The following is a 25,450-nucleotide window of genomic DNA, read 5'->3' as shown; positions in this document are numbered from 1 at the left end:
TTCATTACATAAACATTCTTTAAAGGTTCCCATTAGATAATTCCATGTAAGGCGATCATATAATTCAGTGTGTAAATGATATAGTTTTTAACTGCTATAACACAACCTGCTTTGCATGCAATGAGAATTCATCTTGATCAGGAAAAAGAGAGCTACAAGCATTTCTACTGAATTCAACAATATCGTAAGCCCCATTTATTTCATAGAAAAGAAAGTTTTTGAGATTTTGGCACATCGGCACACTTTAGGCCATGTCGTATAGACAAAAAGAGGACAACAAAAAATGATAGATAACTAATAAATAAGTTTCACCAAATGTGTTGGAACAAAAATCAAAAGTTTTAATTTATTTTGTCCAAAGTAGGAATGAAGACAGAACAATATGAACTAGTGTGAATGGCTTAACTTATAAATAATACTATAATAATAAATGGATGATCAGGAAGATGCAAGTACGAAGACATCTTAAAGTTGTCAGAAGAGAGATAGAACTAGAGTAAAGAGAAAGGAACAATCCACTTTCACCTTGATGGCACTGCCATTAAAAAAAACAGTCAACAGGCACAGATATTTTGGATGATGCTAGATGGGTTACATAGGTCAGAGAAGTTTCAATTTCTTGATAGCGGTAAAGTTTAAAATAAAACAGAAACAAAATTTAATTTTGATTATCTTATTCTTATCTTGATTACATTGTGTCTTTGATATTTATATTGGGGAAGCACTGCAACGTTATGTGAGAACATCACTAGTGAGTTTATTCTTTAAGACTTAACACATGTATTTATCATCAAAACCATAGACACTGAAAATCATAGAAATAGCTAAAAAAAACAATAAAGCATTTTAAAAATATTGAAAAAAATTCAGATTTATCTATAACTGCCTTAGACCTCCCTCCCTCTACACCTATTTATTTTGCTTTACAAATTTGTATTTTCCAAGATAATGTAAATATTTGACATGGGTGTAATCACGTCACCCCTGACAATACCTCAATGAGTAGTTTGTCTTGTTCTGCTGTGAATGACACTTTTCTATTTTTATTCAACAGACTGGTGTCTACAGTAGCAGTATCTGCAAGGAGAGAGAAGACAAGTAGGTTAAGTTATTGACTGACTTTTGAACAACTAAACAGGAGTCTAACTACCAAAACAAAACAATTTTATAAAATGGCATTAGTAATTCATTCAAACATAAATAAATAAATATTGCAATTGTGTAGTAAATATACACATTTTACTAAAAGGATGGAAAAATTGTAGAAAATTATTTAAATTTTGTTTAGTTTTTTTAAATTAAAAAATGATTCTGAGAAAGACAACCAACATTTGTTTTTGAACTGAAGAAATACCCCTTGTAATTAAAACAAACAAACATTCTAGCAAGTAGCAAGACTAAATCACATTTGGTTCTTTGATGATCATTTCTTTTGAATTCTTTATAGGTACATTTCCTTTATGAAAAAAACATATTTGTTTCATTTATTCTGTGTCAGCTTTGATTTTCAAATATTCATTTACCAAATAGCAATAGCTAAAAAAAAAATCAGACCTAGAACTGGAACTATTTCTATATCACTATGAATAAATAATGAGCTTAATGTAGCATTTTCTGTCTTTTCGTCTATGCATTGCAGTCAACAGGCAACATAAAAACAACATCAAACCTAAACCCATTATCTGGACAATAATATACTTAAAACCCAGCCTAGCAAACATTGTAAAGCTGTTGCATCAAACATAAAGTTTATTGCTTTAATTATTATACATTTAAGCCTAACTTTAAAAAAAGTTAAGAAGAAGTGTTACAGTGATATAAATCAAATCACAATATAATATATATCAGGTACTAAAACAGTTCATACAAATCTTTTATAGTCACAGTTAACAAAAGTTTGTTGAATAGTAGACAGTATATAAGATATTAAATTTGTAACCTTGTGCACACAAAAATCTGTATATTAGTGGTTCACAAATGTATATGATTAATTTTGTCTTGATATAATTTATATTTTGATTTCTTACAAAGGCCAAACTATACAATGAAAAAAACTGAATGATATTTTGAAAGCAGATATGTCCACTTCACTTTAACCATTTAGAATCTTGTATATTTAATTTCTTATTGATCCGACTTAAAACTGGCCCACACAGTTTTGTATTTTTAATTCAAAATTACCCAATAACCAAAGGAGATACAAATTTTAAAAAATGACAACCCTAACTCTAACCTTAACCAGAGAAATAAAAGCGATGCATTTTTCTAAATAATTTTGTCCTTTGGGTTTGCTATTTTTCTTTAAGCTGCAGATTGATGAGTCCTAGAGATCAATTCTTTAAACATACAAAATGATCCAGAAATATTCAAATACACTCTTCACTATATGGTTACTAGCTTTATATTTCACATTTACTATAGAAATATATATAGTGAACACTTTGCACTTTGAAATATTAAATTGTGTAGATTACTGTAGATTATTGAACCAGTGGATTCTGTTTATAAATGATTTGACCTAGATTTATAATGCTAAGAACTTTATATTTAAATAATACACATTAAAAGTACATTACATAAATATCTAAAATAAAAAACAAACAAACTATAAATTCTTGAAGAAAAAAATTATTTGGTTGCATCTTGTTTAGCATCACACCATAGAATGACTGATTGATAGTTCAAAGATATTTCAATGATGTTCAGTACATCACAAATATAGGCCAGCTCTAATAGCACAGTGGAAAGGGAATAAGAAAGAATCAGTGAAATAATGAATTATTTCAATAGAAAAGTGTATAATTACACATTGTATCTTAAGCACATTTTTCAAAATCACAAGCTGAATTATAAAACATTTTCTATTAATTGATATTATCCCTCTTTACATTTTTTTCGAATCTCTAAACCTGATCAATCAGTCAATCATTCATGCATTCATGAGATGAGAGAAATTGGGATACCTTTATTTCTTTTCAAAGCTATTCAACTTTTAGGCCGATTAACTACTTTTGAGATAATTAGCCATTAACATAAAAAACAAAACAAAAAAAAACAACAAGTAAACCATTGATTCAATACTTCCTCTGATAGACACCCCCCAACCCCGGTTATGAAACTAAGTTTCTGATAAGAAACATATCTAAACAAAATGTTATTGAGAACAAAAAAATTCTCATGTCTAGCCACTCAAGTCACATAACAGAAAGTATTTCTACTTCAACATAAAATCTATTTGTATCAATTAATGATTGTCCTTTTTTTGTTATTTTCTTGGAAAAATGTTTATTTGTGCAGAGAATGTTTAGATGATGATAATACTTAATTCAATGCACAGTTTAGGTTTCTAAAAGTGTTACTGGAGTACTGAAGGCTTGATTCACACCATTTATTTATAGCTCCATAATTATTTCATAAGCAGAACAAGGCATTTTAAAGCAAATAATATTAACGGTAATATATTTTATAAAGAGAAAAAGTAATTATTAAGCACTAATGGCAGCCTGATCGTGCGATATGAGCGCTGGACTGTCATCTCGATAGTTCCTGTTCATACCCTGCCCAATGCCATCCCCTGTGATCCTGTGGGAGGTTTGGACTAGTAGATTATCTTCAACTCTGAAACATGTAAAACATTTGGCACAACAATTTTTTTTAAACGAAAATGATCTTAGTGAAAACACATATGCATTGATCAAAATTCCATTAAGATTAATTCTCACCCTCACCTTTATATTTGTATATTTTACATTAGAACTTGAGCCCTTATAAACACCCATTAGCACACACACACACACAACTGTATATCAAATGGAAGCAACTAAGTGCAGGTGTGAAGTACAAGCAGTAAATAGAAAATATTATTTGGCAAAACAAACGACAAAACAAACTAGAACCTAATGGAGTATTATTGTTTATTGCACACATCTACAAGTTAGGACTGCTGAACATTATCTGGAGCCATAACACAAGCACCAAGGCTGGCTACTGAAATGAGACTAGCAAGATTTAACAAGCACATTTTTTTGATATTAGTGTCCCCACATACAGTAAACACGTTAGTACAAAAGTTCAAGTTTGGTCTTAACAGAAGCTTCTCATCTTCACATTCATCTTTTTGTAAATACATCTTCCTAGACTCAGTGTAATCCTTATTACATTTTTTTTCTTTTCTTGGTAATCCTAAATATTTCACCTTATTTTGTTTCTTTGAGAATTATAAAAATAACAAAATATGTGTGATGGGTATAAATTTTTTTTATTATTACTGGGCACTGGTCTTTCTTTAGAAGTACAGAATTATTTATAGCGATTTATCTTTAGAACTACAGACTTATTTACAGTGATCTTTCTTTAGAATTGTAGACTTATTTACAGTGATCTTATTTTTTAGAACTACAGACTTAATTACAGTGATATTTTTTTACAAGTACAAACTTACAGTGAATCAAAAACAAGGAATTGGAAAGTGCTGATGAGTTTTATTTCTGTCAAGATAAGGTTTGTTAACTACATACAATTTATTGAGACATAGTTTGCTAATGTAGAAAAAACATGCCACTAAAATCAGTGACTAGTGATTCAAATCTAGTTTTGAAATAGCTTGATGATGTAACAATGCTTTACACACTAACTATACCCTAGGGTTGGAAAGAAGCATTTTTATAGTGTTGATTCTGTGTATTTGCGACATGTAAAAAAAACAATAGGTGTTTCTTTAAGTACACCTTTTAAATTAGATTCAGTCTGAACCAATTAAATGGCCATTATAATTTTCAACAATATTAGAATTTAGTTTAACTGAACAAATTTGAAGAAGATCCTAAATGTGTTGATTTTTTTCAGCCAATAATACAAATTATAGCTAGTTGAACTTTGTAAGTCCAAAAGTTTTTGTTTTGTTAACTATACATTCTTAGCTGCAAATAAGTAGAAATCAAACTCATTTGTATTCAATATATATTTTAACAAATACTTTTAAGATTTAAAAAAATATTTTTAATTCAGAAAGTTGAGTTAAAAAAACTAATTTCTAACCCAATACCAAATTGTTTTTGTTGCTGCATTTGAATTCCCCACAAATATTAGTTTCATCAAAATCAATTTCCAATAAAAGTCTCCATGGCTAATATAAAAAACATTTTCAACATTTTGGCCACATTCCCAGAAGTCCAGCCCTGGAAAGACAATAGCAGCACCAAGCTAGCAACTACTTACATGGCAGCCAGGCTACAACCAAGTAGCGGACTAACAGGGGAAGAGTTATAGGAGCAAAATAAAAAGGGAAACATTACAAGGTACAAGGTCCTGTGTGGCTGGCTGTGTGGCTGTGGCAGAGTTAAATGATGTCATGACCACAGGAGGACAGGCAGACTTCCCACAGACTACTTTCCACATAGTATCCTTCTTCACCACACACAGTTCTGGTTTATATATACATACATTATTATGGATTAAATGAGTTGGCTTGTGTAAAGCTAATGGTGGGAGTCTATTAGAAAAAAAGGGGCAATGCCTGTTAGTTATCAAGACATAGTCTTCAATTCTTGATGATTAGTGTCAATTCTGCTAAAAACTGACATGATATACTAATATTGATCTAAACATGTATCAACATTTCCTAATGGCATTATTTATAGCACAGCACCAGAAGACAAAAACAATATAAAAATAAATACTAGTTAGAGCAATGACTATGAGAAGTGGAGAGAGTCTTAGATTTAGATCTTATGTAACAATGTAGAGAGAAAAAAAAAGAAATGAGAAGGCCAGTGAAATTTCTTAAAAAAAAGTAAATTATTAAAATAAGCAGTAAATTACCACTTTCTAAACTAAAGAAAATATAGATATCTAGATCTAGATACAGCTATAGATCTATTATTAGGCATTCTTAAAATGAGATATTATTTCAATTTTGGCTTCTAGTCTACAAAATAATATTCTGTTTTTATACCTTTGAAACATATAGATCTAGATTCTAGCTAATCATTGTAATGTGGAGTATTTGTATACACTTTGTTTTGTCAAGTCAAAGAAACCATAAAATTGCAAACAAAAAAATATTTTTACAGAAATTTTTCAGCACAATTTATTAATGACTTCATCTCCACCTACAACTGAAAATTCACAGCAGTTGTATGAATGTAAAAACAAAAATTATATTTGTATTCGGTGTCTCTCTTAAGTAATCATACTATTAAACTTCGAGCCATAATTCCAATGAGAGCCGTAATATAGATTCCCATGGAAGTCTTAAGTTAGATGTCTATAGCAGTCATAATTTAGATTAATGAGAAATGTTATTAGATTTCCATGGCAGTCATAATTTAGATTAATGAGAAAGATGTTATTATTAGATTACTATGGCTGTCATAATTTAGATTAATGAGAAAGATGTTATGATTAGATTCTGATGGCAGTCATAATTTAGATCAATGTGAAAGTCTTAGTTAAGGGTCTTATGGCAGTCATGATTTAGATTCATGTAGAAATTGTATTTTTGAGTCATCTGCAAGTCATGATTTAGATTCCTGTGGAAGTTGTATTTTAGAGTCATGTGCAAGTCATAATTTAGATTCCTGTGGAAGTTGTAGGTCGCTACCACATCACATGTAAATTTAGTTTAGTGCTAAAGAAAAAAAATCTTTGTTTGTAAAGAAGCAAGTAAAAAAAAAAATAGAAGCTGCAATGCAAGTCTTGTCAAAGCGATGCATTAGATTAAAATCTGAAGCAGTAATGACTGAGTTGAAAGCATATGCTGTAAAACTTTTAAAATACTTCATTACATGGAGACTCATTTCATTCCAGATCTTAAAAGGTTCTAATAAAAAAAAACCTGCTTTTTTTTTTAAACTCTAATTATGTCTGTAGCATTAAAGTGTAGCATAGACCACTCGCTTCTGGCCACAGACACACACTCAAAACATATTTGCGATTCACATTGTGGAGCTGTTTCACTTCCCAAGTTCTCATCACAAATCAATAAATTAACATGAAGACATTTCACACATAATGTAGACATTTTTCCAGTGATAATTAACAAGGGAACAAAAAAAAAAACAGGAAAAAAAAAAATTAACCGCCTCCCCCCCCCCGACCAATTCTATATCCAACCCTCAGCAAAAGAAAAAAAATAAGAGAAAGATCTAGAAAGCATTAGCGCTATTTTTTCTTCTCTGGGATGAGCTAATACACAACTTTTGTTACAGTTTTTTTCCCCGATCGGTCGGAAGTCTTTGGACTGGCCATTAGCTCTACTAGTGTGCAAGATTTCCACTTAGCGTCTGATTTTATTTGTGAACTTTGCAAGAATGAAGTCTAAATGAAAATGTATTGGAATTTTTTTAAAACTAAAAACCTAAGTGGAGAGCGAATAGAAGAGTAGGAGCTGCTAGTAGTAGCTGGTAGTAGAGGCTGGTAGTAGGGGCTGGTAGTAGGGGCTGGTAGCAGTAGCTGGTAGTATGGGCTGGTAGCAGTAGCTGGTAGTAGGGGCTTTGTCCTAAAACATTCAAACTATGGAATTTTAGTTTCTTTAATACATGAAAAGCTTAATCACTGTACTTGTTACGGTCTTATGCTTTGACGCTGCTATTCAAGTGATGAATGTTTTTAGCTAAGCTGTTTTAGAAATTGGTATTTTAGTAATGAATATCTCAGCAAATGGATGTTTTACCCAATGCATGTTTTTAGCAATTAGTGTTTTTAGCCATTGGTGTTTTAGCAATGGGTACTTTATCATTGAATATTTTGGCAAATAAATGTTTTGGCCATCAATATTTGAGCAGTGCATTTAATGTGATAGTTAAAAAACTAATAATCACAATACTATGAAAATCTCAACACATATTTTATAAAGTGCCTGTTAATATGCAACATAAGCAAATGAGAATTGCGAGGTGGCAACTGAGGGTCAGGCATTCTCATACTCTTACATAACGTAACAGTTAAACACATTTAAACACACAGTGACCTCAACTTGACCACTAAGAGACCAAATTATTGATAGACATTGCAGGAGAAAATTAAAATATCTAACTATACTACATATGCATTCTATTCTTAAACAGTTACTGAATAAAATGATTTATTCTTTTCATCTTGTTTTAAAAATGGTTCATACATATGTGCATATGATATGCGTTCTTAGTTATATGAAATGGGAGGCTATAAATAGTTGTTACAAACTATAAGCATTTTTTAAAACATATTTTAAACACAATGAAGACAAGTGTACAATGGGATTCAGAAATATAAAAGGTGCACAATAGATGATACTGTCTACAGTGAAATGTCTTCTTTATACCATACCAAAAACAAAAATCTTAATCGTAAAGTCAAAAGAATAGTTTTTATATATATGCGAACCCATTCCTTAAATATCTATTTTAATAACAAGAGAACACTTTTGGAGGACTATAATTAACTTCTCCATATATCTTAAGTGTGATGATAGAATAAAAATAAAAAAGAATATTTAATAGTCATGCAATTATAAAGAAAAGACATTACAAAACACATACTGTTTCTTTTCAAAAACCTCTTTTCAAAATGGATTAGATGCATAAACATACTATAAGTGATCACATTTTTTTACTAGGACTATCTATCAATCTATCTATCAATCTACATCTAATGTATTTATAGATAGCAATTAATGAATAACTTGTGCGTCCAAATCTCAAATATGTTTCTTGAAAGTTGTTTTCCATGACATCCCACCAGAGTGAAGCATCGTTAATCATTCAAGTGTAACAAAAAATGTTTGTATGTAACTCTTATCCAAACATCTATAATAGGCGCAAAATAGAAAACTATTGTTTCCATGACTACAGAAGGGTGTTTTTCTTTTGTTGGCTCTTGCATTATGAATAAGATTTTTTAAAATACTGGATAGACCGGAATGAACAGGATTCTCTCACATCATCACACACACATACACACTCACACATTGTGACAAGATAAAATAATAGAGCACAAAGATAATGGCAGACAAATAAAATAAAAAAACACAGTGAAGATTTGATGAGATGCAGACAAAGTTTTGATAAGTTGTATTGAGAGAGAGCTTAATGAGCAGATGTATGTATGTTGGTGTGTGACTGTGTGTATTTGAATAGACCAGTAAACTGTATGTTATGTCTTTTTGTAATGATGTTTTGGTCATTTAGAAAGCTTACTCTAGATAAACCAACAGGAAAATGACCAAATGCAAACATTTTAATCTAGTTGAGATTCAGCAATGTCTTCTTCTACTCTTCATGGGATGCAAAACAAAATCAAACTAAATCTAATGAGACTTTTACATGAAATTACCTCAGTCTATAAGTAACTTTAAAACCCAGATCTTCTAAAGCAGTGAAACAAACAACATAGAGCAGCTCAAATACGATTGACAAGTTCTTCTGTTGTCAATGGCTTTGTTCTCAATGGTCCAACTAGAAAGTCATTACTTGGTGATATCAATACGATAAAAACAACATGCAGTCCATGAATGATGCTTTAAATGGTTGGGTCCATAGTATGTGAGACCTAACTGAGATATATGTTCTCCGTGCTCACCCCAGATTGCTGCAGTCTTTCACTTTCTCCCCACAAACTGGGAGTGTTGCCCTTGACCCGGCTAGATGGGGCTGTGATTGTCTTATCAAAGTCAAAGATAACCAAAAAAAAAGTCTGGGTTGAAGAGGCTAATGGTATACAGCGTGACGTTAATCATATGCCAATCAATCAAGCTTTGTGGCAGGAACAAGACAACAAGCAGATGACAATAGCAATCAGGTGACACGAACCTGTCAGCTCTGTTGTTTAGAACTCAGAAAATACTTTTTACTTATGGCACTACAGAAGAAACACTAAGATTACTGGTGTATATATATATACTGTATTGGTTTCATTTTAACTTCACTACTTTTGTATATTCATGCTCTACTAAAATGTTGACTTTAAACCTAACATTATATGTGTAGATCATGTTTTATTTTTAAACCAGATAAATCTACATTGAAGTGTTCATGTCTTTATTTCAATGTAAAAAAATAAAGCTTAATCTGCATAACTTGAACTACAAATAATCATCTTGAGTTGAAGTTGAGCATGCAGCTGATACTGTCAATGTTCTTATCTTAATAGAGACGTTACTTCAAAAAAAAAAGAAGATAATTATGTTCTATGCATTTCATGTTTCAATCTAGTCATGCATGTTAATCAATGACTTAAACTCTGCTAAGTCGTTGTTTTTTCCCGGCTGATTCAGGCAACCCATTCCGTTCTCTAATGAAACTAGGGAAGAAGAAGCATAAGCAATAATTTGTTCTAGTGTATGGAATAAGAAATGTGCCTCTATCTTTGTATCTTCCTAAATATTTCATTAGGTTTTGCTTTTCTATTTGTAAATTATGGTTCAGTGTTTGATGTATTATTGCTATTTTACTTTTATTCTTCTGTCTTAACATGCCTCTAAGTTTATTGATTTTCTTTTTACAATTGTATTACTCTAATCAAATTTGAATATTCGTTTGTTATAAATATCACTTCTCTATTTTGTATTTGTTCTAGTTTCTTTATGTTTTCTTGAGTTGAGTGATCCCAGTCAATTAACTTATTGTACACATCTTTTTATTAGATCATTGGCAGAATTAAAACTAGACAAGTATTTCACAACCTTTTTATATTAAAAAATTCAATACCACTAAAGCATTTAGCACATGTAGCAAATAGTTTGAGACTGATTTAATACACACTACAATATTTCATTTTATGTTGACAGACTTTTTTAAGTCAACATGCCACATAATACAACAGACAATCAACATGCCACATAATACAACAGATAGTTAACATACCTCATAATACAACAGATAGTCAACATGCCACATAATACAACAGACAGTCAACATGCCACATAATACAACCAACAGTCAACATGCCATATAATAGGACAGGCAGTCAACATACCACATAATACAACAGATAGTTAACATACCTCATAATACAACAGGCAGTCAACATACCACATAATACAACAGGCAGTCAACATACCACATAATACAAGAGGCATTCAACATGCCTTATGATGCAATCAGACTTGATAAAAGTCAACATGCCACATAATACAACAGACAAACAACATACCACATAATACAACAGGCAATCAACATGCCATATGATGTGATCAGAGATGATAAAAGTCAACATGCCACATAATACAACAGACAATCAACATGCCACATAATACAAGAGGCATTCAACATGCCATATGATGCAATCAGACTTCGATAAAAGTCAACATGCCACATAATACAACAGACAATCAACATGCCACATAATACAAGAGGCATTCACCATGCCATATGATGCAATCAGACTTGGATAAAAGTCAACATGCCACATAAACACAGACTTCAAGGTGCCACACAAAGTTCTGGGCATGCTAGAAAACAAAACTCTGCCGTGCAACCATGACCAGCACCACATCTTGACACCAGTGTCTTGTGACATACAATAGAACAAAACAATCACATCAATATATCACATTTGAGTCAACTCACTTGGTGCAACCACTGCCAGTAGAGGGAAAGAGAATGGAAGATATACATATATATGTTTAGTTTTTTTTCACTCGCTGCATTTTTCTATTTTATCTTAAATTTGAGAAAATAATGAATTTAAAAACAAAAACAGTTTACTGTAAAACACAAAAAATGCAAACACAACTAGATCAATGAGTTGATTGGAGATAATAATTATTCTTAAAAAAAAAGTGCACCCTAACTCACTTATAGAATTGTACTTTTAAACCATAAGACTAAATGTAAAGAAAAAATGTAGAATCAATTTTTAATCAATGGCGACACCTGAGAATTAGGGGAAGAGAAAAATTTGTTTTCTTAATTTAAACTCCCAGCAAACTTGACATCAACACTGTCCATCAACCTGCACCCACCTCAGCCTGTCACCCTGGCACTTTACAACTCAGAACATGTTCAGTTTATGAAGCAAAGTTTTAGAGTGGGCTATACACTACTCAAAAAGACCCTACAAAAGAAAGCACACTGCATAAGACACACTGCACAAGACACACTACACAAGACACACTACACAAGCATTTAGAATGATATCAAACTTTGGCTATTAAAAAAATTTTAAGCTGTACATCAGATGTAGTACCTAAAGGATGTCTCCAGTGAATTAAGAGACACAATCTTGATTCAAAACACAAAAAAACCAGCAAACAAACCCAGACATTGAAAAATAAAATCCCCCCCCACTTAAAAACAGAAGATGACTTATATTTAAGAGTTCATTTCAATGATTTTCTATGAATGCAAGTTATCGAGGGTTAACTTTTTTATAATTCATTCCAGACAATATTTCTAAGTTGCTCTATAAGTGTAGCTACCTGTTTGGTCCGCAGTCTTAGCATTCTTGTTTCTGTTGTCATCTGAAGTCATGATGTCTGGGATACGTTTGGAGAAGAGATCCACAGTTGTGTCATTGGTCTACAGAAACAAAATAAGCAATTCAGTTAGAAATATCTCCTTAAAGAGTAAGAAATCTGAAAAAAAACAAAAAACAAACTAGACATGGGTTTAAAAAACTCATCATTGAAGTTTGGCTGCTCATGAAGATGGTTTTGATTGTCCTACCAGTCGATGAGTTCTTGATTTTGTTTGGAAGTCTATATCATATATTTGCATTGTTTTTTAAATGGCCTCATTTTTCTCCTTTAAGGTGATCTGGATAATTAGCATAGTGTGACTTTTACTAATCTATGTCATGATGACTTCAATAATTCTGCTTCCAGAGGAAAAGTTTCCTGACTTATTTTGTTTCTGTAACACTAAGATTCCGAGGTTAGACTGACCCAATGCCCCTGCCTACATCCTAACATGCCCCTGTAGAATCTTTTTGGTGGTATAGGTTTCATAGGGTAGCTGGTGATGTGCCCTATAGATTAGACTTAATATAATAAAAATAGGTGGAGCACATCTCTACAGAGCACACATACCTCATTGTTACTTTCATTCACTGTTGGTATCTGTGGAAGAAAATAGAGAATGAGTGAATACAATATAACTTAAGGGGAGTATTTCTCAAACTTTTACTAACTGAACCTTCCATAACCAACACATTTACGATGGCACTCCTATGGCTAGCTAAGAGTGGAGATCTGTTGTTTAAAGCTCCATTTAGCCTGGGTCTGGGAATTATCCTGCATTCTGAGCTTCAGAAATTCATTCTCCTTGAATCAACAATGCACAACTTCGTCTATTAAATAGCAGGTCAAATAAAGTTAAAGAAGAAGGGATGGGCTACTGAAGTGTGAGAGCCATTCCTGGCATCTACCAGAGGCAGTACAGCATTAGTAATGGACTTGATCTTTGTAGAATCATCCCCATTTTCAGAAAACCGTTTTTTAGCACAAAATGTTTGAAGACATATGAAAATGACTTCTTTGAAAGAGCTTTTTTTTTTAAACTTAAAAATATTGAAAACATTATTATGTAATTATTGTAGTCTTTTTTTTTTTCTGAAGCTACTTTCAGATTTATTTAAATTTATCCAAGTTAGATTCTGTACAGGGAAATAAACTCCAATAATATCCAACAAAACAAAAATAAAGCAAATTATTGAATAGTAAAAAAACAACAACTGAAAGGTCATAAAAAAAATTTAAAACGACTGTAGACGTCAAAGTACAGTCACCAATCAAAATTAACATGAAATATAGTGTGAACGATTAAATACAAACTATTTGGAGTGGGCCATTTGAAATCAACTTTATTCTATTCCTGCACCTCATAGTTAGAATCATAATTACAATTTCAATCATTTATTTTCAGTAGGTGAAATTTTGCACATATACTCAATATGCTAGTTCTGCGTGACATCATATTTTGTAAAAATCTTATTGACCCAGTATTGGATCTCCGTAAACGAACAATATTATATTATATTTTGTTTTATAACAGTAATATCGCTTTTGCCTATGCCCTCCCCCTCCTCTTTTCCAAATAGGTCTAAACGTGTATTAATAAGAATAAGACAAATTAAATATGACTGCTTAGTCTACTTTATTATATGAACATTAAGTAGGCATTGATTAAACATTTGTTTTTTTCCTGTTTCTCTTGTTAACCCTAAGATACTTAACTAAAAAAAAAAAGCCCGGAACAATATTAGTATTCTGCTTCTCTAGTGTTAATTTTATTCTGTCAAAACAAAACTGTAAAGCAAGAACACGGTGTCAAAGAGTAAACACAAACTAAACTGAACCAGTGTCTCTATTACCCGTGTTGGCATCACTAAACTAAACCCTGGTTTCAAAATTAAGAATGGATTGGGTGACCACTGCGGAGCTCCCTAGGAAAAAAAAAGTTGAATGATTTTTATAAGAAAGAAAATTTAATGATTAAAAAAAAATGTGTCTTCAATAGCAAATCTTATGTCTTCCACAGAAGCCCCACATATCTAAGCAACCGTCTTCGACAGCAGCATCATGATTTAAAACAGCAGAACCTGCTTCAAAGAGCAAATGTCTTTATTTCTAGAACAAGAATCCACCCTAAGTCCAGATAGAGAACTTTAAGTCTGTTAAGATGATATAATACAACAGGCTTTTGCATAAAAACCCCCCCACCTTTCTACATAAACTTATCAATTTTCAAATACTAGTTTGATCAAAACAGCCGCTAGCCCTAAACACTCTAGATCAACATAATATACACAAGTGCCTGATTACATATAATTTTAAGTGCAGACTTTATAAAATACAAACGTAACTTAAGCCGTAGAAAAAAACTTAAATAAATGAATTGGATTAACCTTAACATGATTTAGTCTAGGATGACATTAATACAGTAGACCATGACACCAGACTGGACACACCTACGTCACTAAGTCAATATCTGCCAGAAGCTTGGTGACAATATAGTACACTTTCATCTACTTCAGATCAGTGACAGTGGCAGCCCAGATGATTTCATTTAAAAAAAGGTCTGAGGCCCGTGTGGTGTGGAGTGAGATGTACTTAGAACAACACTCTCGTCGCTAATTGTAAAAAAAAGTGCTTGTGGGGTGGGGGTGGAGAAGTAGGAGTTAGAAGAACAACACTTTAGTTGCTAATTAAAAAAAAAAGAGGCCAGGATATTGTAACACGGTAGCCCATAGTTCAAATAGGGCGAGCTTGGTTTAAAATCAATCATTTGATATCTTTATCAACAGTATCTGCTATTCCAGAGGAGATGAGCAAAGCTGGAGATTCTATTTGTAATTACTTCAAAAGAAAAAAAAAACGAAATGGGACTGGACTTCTGCAGTACAAAATGTAACCTTACCACACTGTTCGCCGGGCTACTTCCCGGGCTGATGGCTCTCTCCACGTGCAGGTCAGCTGGTCTCTCGTCAGCCAGTTGCTCCAGGCCAGGTATACCGACTTTACCGGGTTTACGTCCGATGATGAAATAAGTCTTGATATCTAATGGACAGAGACGTATACCAGCATTGATGGCAAAGTGAGACATGTACCAGCATTGGTGACAAAATGAAACGTGTACCAGCATTGATGGCAAAGTGAGACATGTACCAGCATTGGTGACAAAGTGAGACATGTACCAGCATTGATGGCAAAGTGAGACATGTACCAGCATTGATGGCAAAGTGAGACATGTACCAGCATTGATGGCAAAGTGAGACATGTACCAGCATTGGTGACAAAATGAAACATGTACTAGCATTGGTGACAAAGTGAAACATGTACCAGCATTGGTGACAAAATGAAACATGTACCAGCATTGATGGCAAAGTGAGACATGTACCAGCATTGGTGACAAAGTGAGACATGTACCAGCATTGGTGACAAAGTGAGACATGTACCAGCATTGATGGCAAAGTGAGACATGTACCAGCATTGATGGCAAAGTGAGACATGTACCAGCATTGATGGCAAAGTGAGACATGTACCAGCATTGGTGACAAAATGAAACATGTACTAGCATTGGTGACAAAGTGAAACATGTACCAGCATTGGTGACAAAATGAAACATGTACTAGCATTGATGGCAAAGTGAGACATGTACTAGCATTGGTGACAAAATGAAACGTGTACCAGCATTGATGGCAAAGTGAGACATGTACCAGCATTGGTGACAAAGTGAGACATGTACCAGCATTGGTGACAAAATGAAACATGTACCAGCATTGATGGCAAAGTGAGACATGTACCAGCATTGGTGACAAAATGAAACGTGTACCAGCATTGATGGCAAAGTGAGACATGTACCAGCATTGGTGACAAAGTGAGACATGTACCAGCATTGGTGACAAAATGAAACGTGTACCAGCATTGATGGCAAAGTGAGACATGTACTAGCATTGGTGACAAAATGAAACGTGTACCAGCATTGATGGCAAAGTGAGACATGTACCAGCATTGGTGACAAAGTGAGACATGTACCAGCATTGGTGACAAAATGAAACATGTACCAGCATTGATGGCAAAGTGAGACATGTACCAGCATTGGTGACAAAATGAAACATGTACTAGCATTGATGGCAAAGTGAGACATGTACTAGCATTGGTGACAAAATGAAACGTGTACCAGCATTGATGGCAAAGTGAGACATGTACCAGCATTGGTGACAAAGTGAAACATGTACTAGCATTGATGGCAAAGTGAGACATGTACTAGCATTGATGGCAAAGTGAGACATGTACCAGCATTGATGGCAAAGTGAGACATGTACCAGCATTGGTGACAAAGTGAAACATGTACTAGCATTGATGGCAAAGTGAGACATGTACTAGCATTGATGGCAAAGTGAGACATGTACTAGCATTGATGGCAAAGTGAGACATGTACCAGCATTGATGGCAAAGTGAGACATGTACTAGCATTGATGGCAAAGTGAGACATGTACCAGCATTGATGGCAAAGTGAGACATGTACCAGCATTGGTGACAAAGTGAAACATGTACTAGCATTGATCGCAAAGTGAGACATGTACCAGCATTGATGACAAAGTGAAACATGTACTAGCATTGATGGCAAAGTGAGACATGTACTAGCATTGATGGCAAAGTGAGACATGTACCAGCATTGATGGCAAAGTGAGACATGTACCAGCATTGGTGACAAAGTGAAACATGTACTAGCATTGATGGCAAAGTGAGACATGTACTAGCATTGATGGCAAAGTGAGACATGTACTAGTATTGGTGACAAAGTGAAACATGTACTAGCATTGATGGCAAAGTGAGACATGTACTAGCATTGATGGCAAAGTGAGACATGTACCAGCATTGGTGACAAAGTGAGACATGTACTAGCATTGATGGCAAAGTGAGACATGTACCAGCATTGATGGCAAAGTGAGACATGTACTAGCATTGGTGACAAAATGAAACGTGTACCAGCATTGATGGCAAAGTGAGACATGTACCAGCATTGGTGACAAAGTGAAACATGTACCAGCATTGGTGACAAAATGAAACATGTACCAGCATTGGTGACAAAATGAAACGTGTACCAGCATTGATGGCAAAGTGAGACATGTACTAGCATTGATGGCAAAGTGAGACATGTACCAGCATTGGTGACAAAATGAAACATGTACTAGCATTGATGGCAAAGTGAGACATGTACTAGCATTGATGGCAAAGTGAGACATGTACCAGCATTGGTGACAAAATGAAACATGTACCAGCATTGGTGACAAAATGAAACGTGTACTAGCATTGATGGCAAAGTGAGACATGTACTAGCATTGGTGACAAAGTGAAACATGTACCAGCATTGGTGACAAAATGAAACGTGTACTAGCATTGATGGCAAAGTGAAACATGTACTAGCATTGATGGCAAAGTGAAACATGTACTAGCATTGATGGCAAAGTGAAACATGTACTAGCATTGGTGACAAAGTGAAACATGTACCAGCATTGGTGACAAAATGAAACGTGTACTAGCATTGGTGACAAAGTGAAACATGTACTAGCATTGATGGCAAAGTGAAACATGTACTAGCATTGATGGCAAAGTGAAACATGTACTAGCATTGATGACAAAGTGAGACATGTACTAGCATTGGTGACAAAGTGAAACATGTACTAGCATTGATGGCAAAGTGAAACATGTACTAGCATTGGTGACAAAGTGAAACATGTACTAGCATTGGTGACAAAGTGAAACATGTACTAGCATTGGTGACAAAGTGAAACATGTACTAGCATTGGTGACAAAGTGAGACATGTACTAGCATTGGTGACAAAGTGAGACATGTACTACCATTGATGACAAAGTGAGACATGTACTAGCATTGGTGACAAAGTGAGACATGTACTAGCATTGGTGACAAAGTGAGCCATGTACTAGCATTGGTGACAAAGTGAGACATGTACTACCATTGATGACAAAGTGAGACATGTACTAGCATTGGTGACAAAGTGAGACATGTACTAGCATTGGTGACAAAGTGAAACATGTACTAGCATTGGTGACAAAGTGAAACATGTACTAGCATTGGTGACAAAGTGAAACATGTACTAGCATTGGTGACAAAGTGAGACATGTACTAGCATTGGTGACAAAGTGAAACATGTACTAGCATTGGTGACAAAGTGAAACATGTACTAGTATTGGTGACAAAGTGAAACATGTACTAGCATTGGTGACAAAGTGAAACATGTACTAGCATTGGTGACAAAGTGAAACATGTACTAGCATTGATGACAAAGTGAAACATGTACTAGCATTGATGACAAAGTGAGACATGTACTAGCATTGGTGACAAAGTGAGACATGTACTAGCATTGGTGACAAAGTGAAACATGTACTAGTATTGGTGACAAAGTGAAACATGTACTAGCATTGGTGACAAAGTGAAACATGTACTAGCATTGGTGACAAAGTGAAACATGTACTAGCATTGATGACAAAGTGAAACATGTACTAGCATTGGTGACAAAGTGAAACATGTACTAGCATTGGTGACAAAGTGAAACATGTACTAGCATTGATGGCATAGTGTGACGTTTACCAACATTGTAAACAAAGGGAGACATGTAATGGTGTAGTTAACAAAGGGAGACATGTAATGGTGTAGTTAACAAAGGGAGACATGTAATGGTGTAGTTAACAAAGGGAGACATGTAATGGATACATTTGGTGTTTGCAGAGAGATTATGACGATGAATGTTTGCGACTAAAAACTAAAGGCTGCGGGTATTTTTACAAAGCTTACATCAACTCTCTGTCTGTCTGGCACAATTTATTTTTACACATTATTTCGCCCACACCCATTCTCGGATCAAGTTTTTACTTTACACAATTATTTATTGTATCTAACAAAACAAAACTAAATATAAAAAAAATTAACCAATTTGTTAATTAATTATTGGTAATTATTTTGCTTGGTATTGAGAGAAGTGGCTGTATATGTGACGTTTAGTCCCGTTTTGTAAGTTTTTTCCACGCCTGTCCATTCTCGGACTAAGTTGAAATTGTGCACAATTATTCAAAGTCGATGACAATAATTAATCAACTAGTGGTAAGTAATTTATTTTGTTTTATATAAATATAGAAAAGGGGACCTTATTCCTGTAGTATTAATGTAAGTATGGCAGTGATTTTACTATTTTTCCCTTACATAAGTTTTGTTTATAAAGAATGCATATAATCTATATATATAATTCTCTTCTTCGCTCAAGAGTTTGGACGAGAAGAAGAAGTAAAGGAAAGATCACTCTTTTATTTCTGCGGATAGAATTATCCCACGAACTTTACGAGTCTTGCGTGTAGCGAAGTCACACAGTGTATCATGAAAATTTTATTTCCTACATAGATCACGCTCAATAGTAACACCATAGATATATCTCCATCTATCTACGAGAATTGTTGAACTAAAGTAATTCTTCATTAGTCTGAGGCGCGAGAAGCTTCTTTTAACAGATTCCAAAATTACGGGATAATGTCGTTTTTTATCGCGCGTATATTGGAATTTTCCTTATTGAATGACACCCCAAAATGACAATTATTGTCTATATATTTCAGGGGATTCGTATGAGTTTTCTAAATATTTTAATAATTTCCGGATATTTCCAGGACTTTTTCGTATATTTTGCAATTTCGGGCGATTTTCAGGAGCTGCTTGTAAATCGACAGGAGGCCGCGGGAAATCTGTTATAAGTTTTACAATGGTTTAATTTAATTTATACACCTAGAATTAGCGCGGGTCCTATGAAAGTGCGGGGCCCACTGTGGTCGCATAGGTGCGGAGCCCACTGCGGTCACCTAAGGCCGGCCCTGCAAAATAGCGGCGTATTCTATGATACACATGTAATAGTGTTTTAATATTTTGCTAGTTTTCCTAAATAAATTTAAATCTAGATTATAAAAGGAGTGGTTTTGTTTGCATGAAAAGTTTGATTTCAAAATACACAATTTGAAACTTATTTTAAAATTAAAATGCAGATTTAAAGCAATAAAAAAATGCCAATACAAAATAATAATGATCAAATACTCCAAACTAAACATGTTGCCAATGAAACCAAGACACTGGACAGATTTGTGTACATGTTCAATCTTGTTTTGTTGCACTACTAGTAAATATATATCGTTTTATTTATATTGCATTTATTTCTGTATTCAACAGTTCAAGGACACAATTTTGTGTGTGTGTGTTCGTTTTTTCCTATTTCCAACTTCTTGAAAAGAAAGTCAATGCTTTATAGAAAGCAAGGTGACATATTTTGTACAGTGCATATTATCATTAACACCACCTGGGGGACATTAATGTGTCACTTTGATGTGACCTACGTGGACTGCCAGGTGAAATAGAGCACACTGATAGAGTCCATGACAATAAAGTCTTACCCAGTCAATGGGCAGGGAGGGGCATGATTTCAAATCTTTTCACCTGCAATCAACTAGAATAAATCGAGTTCATTACAATCTAGGGTTAATAAGGTTCAAGTTATCAAAGTCTTATAAGACCCTTCTTACACAGCCTAACTGTCTCCAGTATTTCTGTTCAAGACAATACAAAGCCAGAAGATATACCGTAATATAGACATCTAATTACAATGACAGAAGATAGATCTACATATCTAACTACAAAGCATCTCTCTGGGAGTCCGGGGAGGGTTACAATCCCAAGCTGCTGTGCTAGCTGTGAATTCTTACTTTCTCTAGTTCTAGGGAAGACTCCCGACAAAATCTTGATTGAATATCAGATGACCAGTTTATGGGGGCTCTATTGATCACGTGTCATACATGTCAGACAAAGGAATCCTCTTAAGCTAGCAAGGTAATCATTAAGATCTCGCAACCAGTTGTTGCCCCTTTTTTTTTCTTATTAAAAAAAAAAAAGCAGGAAGTTGTCTCAGACGAAAGAAATAATAAAGAAAGACAGAACAAAATGTGGGAACGAAACTCAATACTGGGGCTATAAACCCAGACGGTACACCATGTAGTCACTCACTGCGTGTCTCCTCCCTGTGTTTGATGGTAAAGCTGGACATGGCAGGGTCATAGTGTTCTATCAGTTCTTTTCTCCCTCGCATATCTGAAGTGAGAAACAATGGACTAGTTAAGTTACAGGACTATGTGCAGGCTTTTTGAACAATACACTACCATAGGCACTGTCTTCAAACTATACACTACCATATATATATGTCTTCAAACAATACACTACCATATATACATGTCTTCAAACAATACACTGCCATATACACTGTCTTCAAACTATACACTACCATATATACATGTCTTCAAACAATACACTACCATATATACATGTCTTCAAACTATACACTACCATATACACATGTCTTCAAACTATACACTACCATATATACATGTCTTCAAACTATACACTGCCATATACACATGTCTTCAAACTATACACTGCCATATATACATGTCTTCAAACAATACTCTACCATATATACATGTCTTCAAACAATACACTGCCATATATACACTGTCTTCAAACAATACACTGCCATATACACATATCTTCAAACAATACACTACCATATACACATGTCTTCAAACAATACACTACCATATACACATGTCTTCAAACTATACACTACCATATACACATGTCTTCAAACTATACACTACCATATACACATGTCTTCAAACTATACACTACCATATACACATGTCTTCAAACTATACACTACCATATACACATGTCTTCAAACTACACTGCCATATACACATGTCTTCAAACAATACACTACCATATACACTGTCTTCAAACAATATAATAACATACTACAAGTTGCCTATTTTAAGTTCCGTACAATGCAACTATATAACGCTCCTACAAAATGATGTTGAGATAAGCTTTATTCTAAATTTCATCTTCAGACTTAACAAAAAGGTGACGACGGTTCTACATTGATCAGTCGTACCCTTCAAAGACTAGTGTTCGTAGGGATTTGAGGATCTCTTTACCAAACTTTTAAGGGTCCAGACACACATTTTGTACATTATACTCTACCAAAGTTCAATTCTGTCTATACATATACTTTGACAGCACCAACTAGATTTCCTCTTGACAGTTCAAGTCAGTTGCTTTATAAATGTTTGCTTAGCTATAAGCAAATGAGAATCTCACCTTGACAAATTGATCAAGATCCAGGGAGATCAGAATATCATAAAGGCTCTAATTGACACTACACACTATCAATAAGTTATTAGATACCAAATCTCACTAGTGCAGAATTTTTTTAAAAAAAAGAGCATTCATACAGAGATCATCAATATTTCGATATAGATTAGATTTACAGTACTATTTGAATAAGTCAGTGTCGTATAACCGTGACACTACTGCAGGTGACAATGCAAGACGAACACTTCGGACACTAGAACCAAGACATCAAAGAATAGCAGGAGAAACAGTCTCGTCTGACGTCTTCCTTGTTTCCGGTGAGTTTGTACTTAGCACCAACAATCCTAGCCAACTTGTTTCAAGGGAGTTTGTACTTAGCACCAACAATCCTAGCCAACTTGTTTCTAGGGAGTTTGTACTTAGCACCAACAATCCTAGCCAACTTGTTACTAGGGAGTTTGTACTTAGCACCAACAATCCTAGCCAACTTGTTTCTATGGAAGAGGAAGTGATAGTTTATGAACTTACAGAAGAGAAAGAAGGATGACATTAAAGACTTCACCGGCCTATCCTTCACTCCAAGAGAGTACGTCGCATGAGAATTTGAGGTACGCTGTAAATGTTGTCAGGAAGCAAAAAATAAAACAACAACAACACAATACTTTATCAATAAAACGTTTTCTTCAAGAGTTGTGTTTTGTGCAACCATTTTGAACCACTACTGCTAATCAAACAAAGAAATAGAAGTTTTGTGACCTAAACACTGAACGTCTGTAGGTCACACTTAGGCCTTACTATGTGCCAAGAGAATTCACACAGTGTTATTATTTACATACCACCCAAGACTGATATTCCTTTACATTAGTATATTTTCTATATAAAAACAAACTTAATGAATAACGACTTATTGAGTAGCTAATTGCTTGATTTTTTTTTATTGATTCGTGCGTTGTCATCGAAAATGAGCTTGTATGCAAAATTTGATGACTATTGAATGAGTAGAAGTGGCCGAAAAATCGATTGCAAAAATCCAAACATACAAGAAACATACAAGAAACATACAGAGTGCTTTGATAAGCGTTGTAAAACGGGGGGGGGGGCGTCTAAAGTAAAAGGTAGAAATCAGTCTCTGCAGTTCAATCTATTGTATAAGCATTGAACCCGTCTAATACAGTGTGGGCTTCTTTCTGGTGGACAGAGGACCAGGGCCAAACAAAACTGTAAAAAGTGACGTCACACTACCGTCAGTCACGTGGGGTCAAAGGGTGACGTTCTACTAACGGGAAGCCAGTGTAAGACGTCACAGTGGGACAGTCTGGAAACAGGAAAACTCACTTCACTGGGACAAGCTTCAAAAGGATTCTTTAATCCACTTTGTCGTCTCCGGGACCCGCACCCCAGGAAACCCTTTTCCTTACCATTGAAGTGTGTGTGTGTTTACCGCAGGCAGAGACAATGAGACTGAGACAGACAACTTTTGTTGTTTTGGGGGGGGGGATGTGTTCACACATCATTCTGATATCTTAGTTTCAAGCTGTGACAATTTGTATGGAATTACAGATGTCAATTAGTCTAGATGTCAAGATGTCAATAGGTCGATGCCATAACCAGCTATGACGTCATGGGTTTAGGGAAAGATATGGCAAACAACAAAAACAAAAATTGACATAAAGCGTACGGCCAGTTTGGACTTGGTGTCTTGCATCTCGTTAGGTCAGTTTGGACTTGGTGTCTTGCATCTCGTTAGGTCAGTTTGGACTTGGTGTCTTGCATCTCGTTAGGTCAGTTTGGACTTGGTGTCTTGCATCTCGTTAGGTCAGTTTGGACTTGGTGTCTTGCATCTCGTTAGGTCAGTTTGGACTTGGTGTCTTGCATCTCGTTAGGTCAGTTTGGACTTGGTGTCTTGCATCTCGTTAGGCCAGTTTGGACTTGGTGTCTTGCATCTCGTTAGGTCAGTTTGGACTTGGTGTCTTGCATCTCGTTAGGTCAGTTTGGACTTGGTGTCTTGCATCTCGTTAGGTCAGTTTGGACTTGGTGTCTTGCATCTCGTTAGGCCAGTTTGGACTTGGTGTCTTGCATCTCGTTAGGTCAGTTTGGACTTGGTGTCTTGCATCTCGTTAGGTCAGTTTGGACTTGGTGTCTTGCATCTCGTTAGGTCAGTTTGGACTTGGTGTCTTGCATCTCGTTAGGTCAGTTTGGACTTGGTGTCTTGCATCTCGTTAGGTCAGTTTGGACTTGGTGTCTTGCATCTCGTTAGGTCAGTTTGGACTTGGTGTCTTGCATCTCGTTAGGTCAGTTTGGACTTGGTGTCTTGCATCTCGTTAGGCCAGTTTGGACTTGGTGTCTTGCATCTCGTTAGGTCAGTTTGGACTTGGTGTCTTGCATCTCGTTAGGCCAGTTTGGACTTGGTGTCTTGCATCTCGTTAGGTCAGTTTGGACTTGGTGTCTTGCATCTCGTTAGGTCAGTTTGGACTTGGTGTCTTGCATCTCGTTAGGTCAGTTTGGACTTGGTGTCTTGCATCTCGTTAGGTCAGTTTGGACTTGGTGTCTTGCATCTCGTTAGGTCAGTTTGGACTTGGTGTCTTGCATCTCGTTAGGTCAGTTTGGACTTGGTGTCTTGCATCTCGTTAGGTCAGTTTGGACTTGGTGTCTTGCATCTCGTTAGGTCAGTTTGGACTTGGTGTCTTGCATCTCGTTAGGTCAGTTTGGACTTGGTGTCTTGCATCTCGTTAGGCCAGTTTGGACTTGGTGTCTTGCATCTCGTTAGGTCAGTTTGGACTTGGTGTCTTGCATCTCGTTAGGTCAGTTTGGACTTGGTGTCTTGCATCTCG

At 34.9% G+C, this 25,450-nt stretch overlaps 1 protein-coding gene across 5 annotated transcripts in view; it reads right to left on the bottom strand.

Annotated features, from left to right (window-relative positions):
* The window catches only part of LOC106058937 (adenylate cyclase type 9-like), a 109,443-nt gene that overhangs the window by 6,996 nt on the left and 76,997 nt on the right, over positions 1–25,450 (bottom strand). For 2 of the 5 annotated variants that reach the window (XM_056037246.1, XM_056037247.1), the window contains exons 3-8: positions 21,477–21,560; positions 15,336–15,475; positions 13,007–13,036; positions 12,398–12,497; positions 5,295–5,423; positions 995–1,077 (exon numbers count right to left, since the gene is read on the bottom strand). In XM_056037246.1, coding sequence (XP_055893221.1) covers positions 995–1,077; positions 5,295–5,423; positions 12,398–12,497; positions 13,007–13,036; positions 15,336–15,475; positions 21,477–21,560 — 566 coding nt within the window. Of the gene's footprint in view, positions 1–994; positions 1,078–5,294; positions 5,424–11,546; positions 11,559–12,397; positions 12,498–13,006; positions 13,037–15,335; positions 15,476–21,476; positions 21,561–25,450 lie in introns of all 5 variants that reach the window. The other 3 variants (XM_056037249.1, XM_056037250.1, XM_056037248.1) reach the window with 2 other exon arrangements.

Source organism: Biomphalaria glabrata, chromosome 8 (genome assembly GCF_947242115.1).
Source record: "Biomphalaria glabrata chromosome 8, xgBioGlab47.1, whole genome shotgun sequence".
Lineage (NCBI taxonomy): Eukaryota > Metazoa > Mollusca > Gastropoda > Planorbidae > Biomphalaria > Biomphalaria glabrata.
This window is presented reverse-complemented; position numbering and strand designations above follow the sequence as displayed.